The sequence below is a fragment of the Mus pahari genome, chromosome 17, assembly GCF_900095145.1.
Source record: "Mus pahari chromosome 17, PAHARI_EIJ_v1.1, whole genome shotgun sequence".
NCBI lineage: Eukaryota > Metazoa > Chordata > Mammalia > Rodentia > Muridae > Mus > Mus pahari.
Window position 1 is genome coordinate 42,055,960 of NC_034606.1, and position 3,256 is coordinate 42,059,215.

The following is a 3,256-nucleotide window of genomic DNA, read 5'->3' on the forward strand; positions in this document are numbered from 1 at the left end:
CCTGCCTCTGCCTCCCGAGTGCACACAGGCAAAGTTTGCCATGAGAATATTCAGCTCAGATCTCTCCGGCCAAGGAGTCTCACAGCGAGTTCCATCTTAGACAGCCTTGTCATACAAGACTTTTCCCAGTGAATATCACAGAGCTTTCGCTGGGCTTACAGCTTGGCTATGCGAAATCACGGTGTCTAAGTGCATCTCGTGTGATAGAGAATCAGGCCAAGGGCAGGTTATTCTGATCCACGGTCCTGCAAGCAGAGATGTCTGTGGCCTTCCAGGTCCTAGCTCAGCAACAACCGCTTAGTGTGGAGCCTGACACACAGCTGGGAAGGAGCGATGAAGGGTTCTTTTCACAGGGCCGGGGACGGAATTCAGGGTCTGGCACATGCAAGCGCTCTTACCCTGAGCCACGCCAATGGCCAATCCTCTGTTTGTACACCTCACAGTGTGTGTAACGGAAGTCAGGAAAGTGAAACATTCGAACAGTATATTTCCCAGCAAGGCCCCTATTCTGGGAAATGGTTTTAGAAGCCAGCTTTATGGAATGATTCGAGGTTAAGATAAACCAGTTTCATAATTCTGTTCTCCGCCTCCAAGAGCCACCACGTTCCAGCCATTGACCCAGTTGGTGAATGTTCCTGTTCTGCCCAGATACTGGTCACAGTGCCCGCTGGACTGATTGGAGGACTCTTGAAGAGGTGAGGTCTGAGCCTGAAGTCATCCTCTCTCTGAGAGACAGCGGGGAAGGGAGGGCTGCTTCCGGGACCCTAATAGACAAGGAGAACAAGAAGCCAGTCACCGCCTGAGGAAAAAGAGCTGACAGGGGCTAACAAGGCTGGAAGCTCCGGCAGCTAGGAACTAGGTAGTTGGGCAGGGTCTCAGGTTTAGCTCCTTACATATGACAACTCACTGGGAACCTCACTGGCTCAGATGTGCCAGTGAGGGGCACTAACTTCTTATCGACCCAAGTTCTCTCCTTTGAAAAGACTTTGGTTTGTTTTTGTATTTTTTGGGTGTAATTATGAAAAGTCCAGGGATGATGGGTGCTTAGCAAAGAATTCCCTAGCTAGCTGTTCCCCAGCCGGAGATGCTTCCAACGGCCAGCTAGATTCTGTGGAGTTAAAAGGCCCCTGGGTCTGCTCTCTGGACTGTGTCCGCACTACTGAGGTTGTCTCTCTTCTGCAGGGAGGACAGAAAGTGCTTCTTCCCTGCCAACCACCCTCCCTAGCCCCTTGGACCTGTGAAGGGAGCACGGCGATCCCCTCAGACATCGCCGCAGCAAGGTACGTCCTGGTCCGCCCGTCGGCAGCTCTTGGCAGGGGAAGGCCATTATGGGTCAAAGGTGGAGTAATCAGACTGGACACTGAAAAACACCCAGATGGCTGGGGCTGGGTGGCCTCTGTGTCAGAGGGCTCGCTAGAATGTGAGCAGCCTGGGTCACTCCCAACAGTGTGTTCGCGGCCGGGGGTGGGGTGGTAATGGTGGTTGGTGTGTGCAGTGGGGGGCACAAAGGCCTGTCTAGCATTCTTGAGTGTTCTCCTCAGCCAAACTTGCCACCTCTGCTTTCTTCGCCTGAGCCGTGACACTGGGTGGCTCAGTTGCTACTTGTCCTCTGTCTTTTCTCACCCGGTTTGCAGCTTTAGCTGTTCCCTCTGGTCTCTGGCTGGACACTCACTCATCCCTTGTATATATCCCATCAGCGGGGTGGCTAATGGCGCCTTGAGACCAACCAGGGGCCAGCCTCCATCACACAACATATGAGCACCTGGCAGCCTTTGGAACAACAGTGCAGGGGTCAGCAGAACAATTGCTCACACCCCAGGCTTAACGTTGCCCTTGGCTCATGTATTCCCCATGTGCACTGGGGGAGTCTAAGGGTTCCAAGAACCTGGTCCAAGCTGTCACCCATTCACTCCAAGGATAGCAACGCTATTCTTCCTGAAAGTCCTTTTGCTTCCTCTTCACAACCTGAAAATCCTCATCCCCACCATGGCCCGCACACCCAAGGCCATCGTGTCCCTAATATCCTTGCAAACAAGGGCTCTGGAGACCTTGGATCTGATATCTGGTCTCTGACAGTGGCAAAGGTGGCCAGCGCAGAGTTCCTGCCCTCTTGGGATTTCCTGGGCTCTCCTGCGCATCCCTTTGGGTTTTGCATGTGAGCAACAAAGCCATTGGCTGAGCCAGTCCCCAGCCCTCTTCCTGCAGCCTGGTAAGACAGCTTGGCTGGTGAGTGTGTCTGCCACCAAGCTTGCCATCTGGCCTTGTTCCCCAGAACTCACACGGTCGGTCGGGGGAAGGGGAGAACCAGCTCCTACATTGTGCTGAGTGCTTCCTTGGGTGTGCTTGCTGCAGATGGGCTATACCTTAACTAAAAAGCTGTAGTTTGCAGATATTATGGTTAGTATAAGCCATGGGGTGGTATGATTTCAATTCTGCACAGTCTAAAATTCTTCTTTACTTGAATTTTACAATGTTGTATGCTATTGGCAGCAAATTTGCTTTCTGTCTTGCAGTTAGAAGACAAGCTGCCTCATAAGGACATGGCTTTGGTGCAAACTCCAACCCCAAGCCATCACACAGGGGAGAACTATGAGGCTGATGCTGAGTTGCTAAGGTAACCCAGGGGGTGGACTTCTTGGGAAGGGCTGGTTGTATCGAAGGCAGCACGTGCTCACTCAGGAATAGCCATGTGTCCTGTCCACTGCTCTATTGCTGTGAAAAGACACCACAACCAAGGCAACTCTTAAAATGGAAAGCGTTTAATTGGGGCTTGCTTGCAGTCTTAGAGGCTAGTCCATTACCAGGATGGTGGGTGCCTGGCGGCACCCATGGCACTGGAGTAGAAGCTGAGAGTTTTACATCCTGATCCATAAGCAGGCAGGCAGAGAGAGATAGAGGCCTGGAGAGAACTCTTGAAACCTCAAAGCCCACCCCCAGTGACACACTTCCTCTAACAAGGCCACACCCACTCCAGTAAAGTCACACCCACTCCAACAAGGCCACACCCATTCCAACAAGGCCACACCTCCTAATCCTTCTGATCCTTTCAAACAGTTCCACTCCTTAGTGATTAATTATTCAAATATATGAACCTATGGGGGTCATTCTCATTCCAACCACCATACACCATTCCAGAATCACTGTGTAAAAAGAGGGATTTATCTTTTCAAAAGTCTCCACTATGCAGCACTTGGGAGGCAGGGGCAGGTGGATTTCTGAGTTTGAGGCCAGCCTGGTCTATAGAGTGAGTTCCAGG

The 3,256-nt window shown here is 51.9% G+C and overlaps 1 protein-coding gene across 2 annotated transcripts in view; it reads left to right on the forward strand.

Annotated features, from left to right (window-relative positions):
* Window positions 1-770: 770 nt before the first annotated feature.
* Window positions 771-3,256, forward strand: part of LOC110335282 (apolipoprotein L6-like) — a 12,266-nt gene continuing 9,780 nt past the window's right edge. For both annotated transcript variants that reach the window (XM_021217361.2, XM_029531048.1), the window contains exons 1-3: window positions 771-859; window positions 1,183-1,280; window positions 2,514-2,614. In XM_021217361.2, coding sequence (XP_021073020.1) covers window positions 2,541-2,614 — 74 coding nt within the window. In that variant the 5' untranslated portion in view covers window positions 771-859; window positions 1,183-1,280; window positions 2,514-2,540. The remainder of the gene's footprint in view (window positions 860-1,182; window positions 1,281-2,513; window positions 2,615-3,256) is intronic.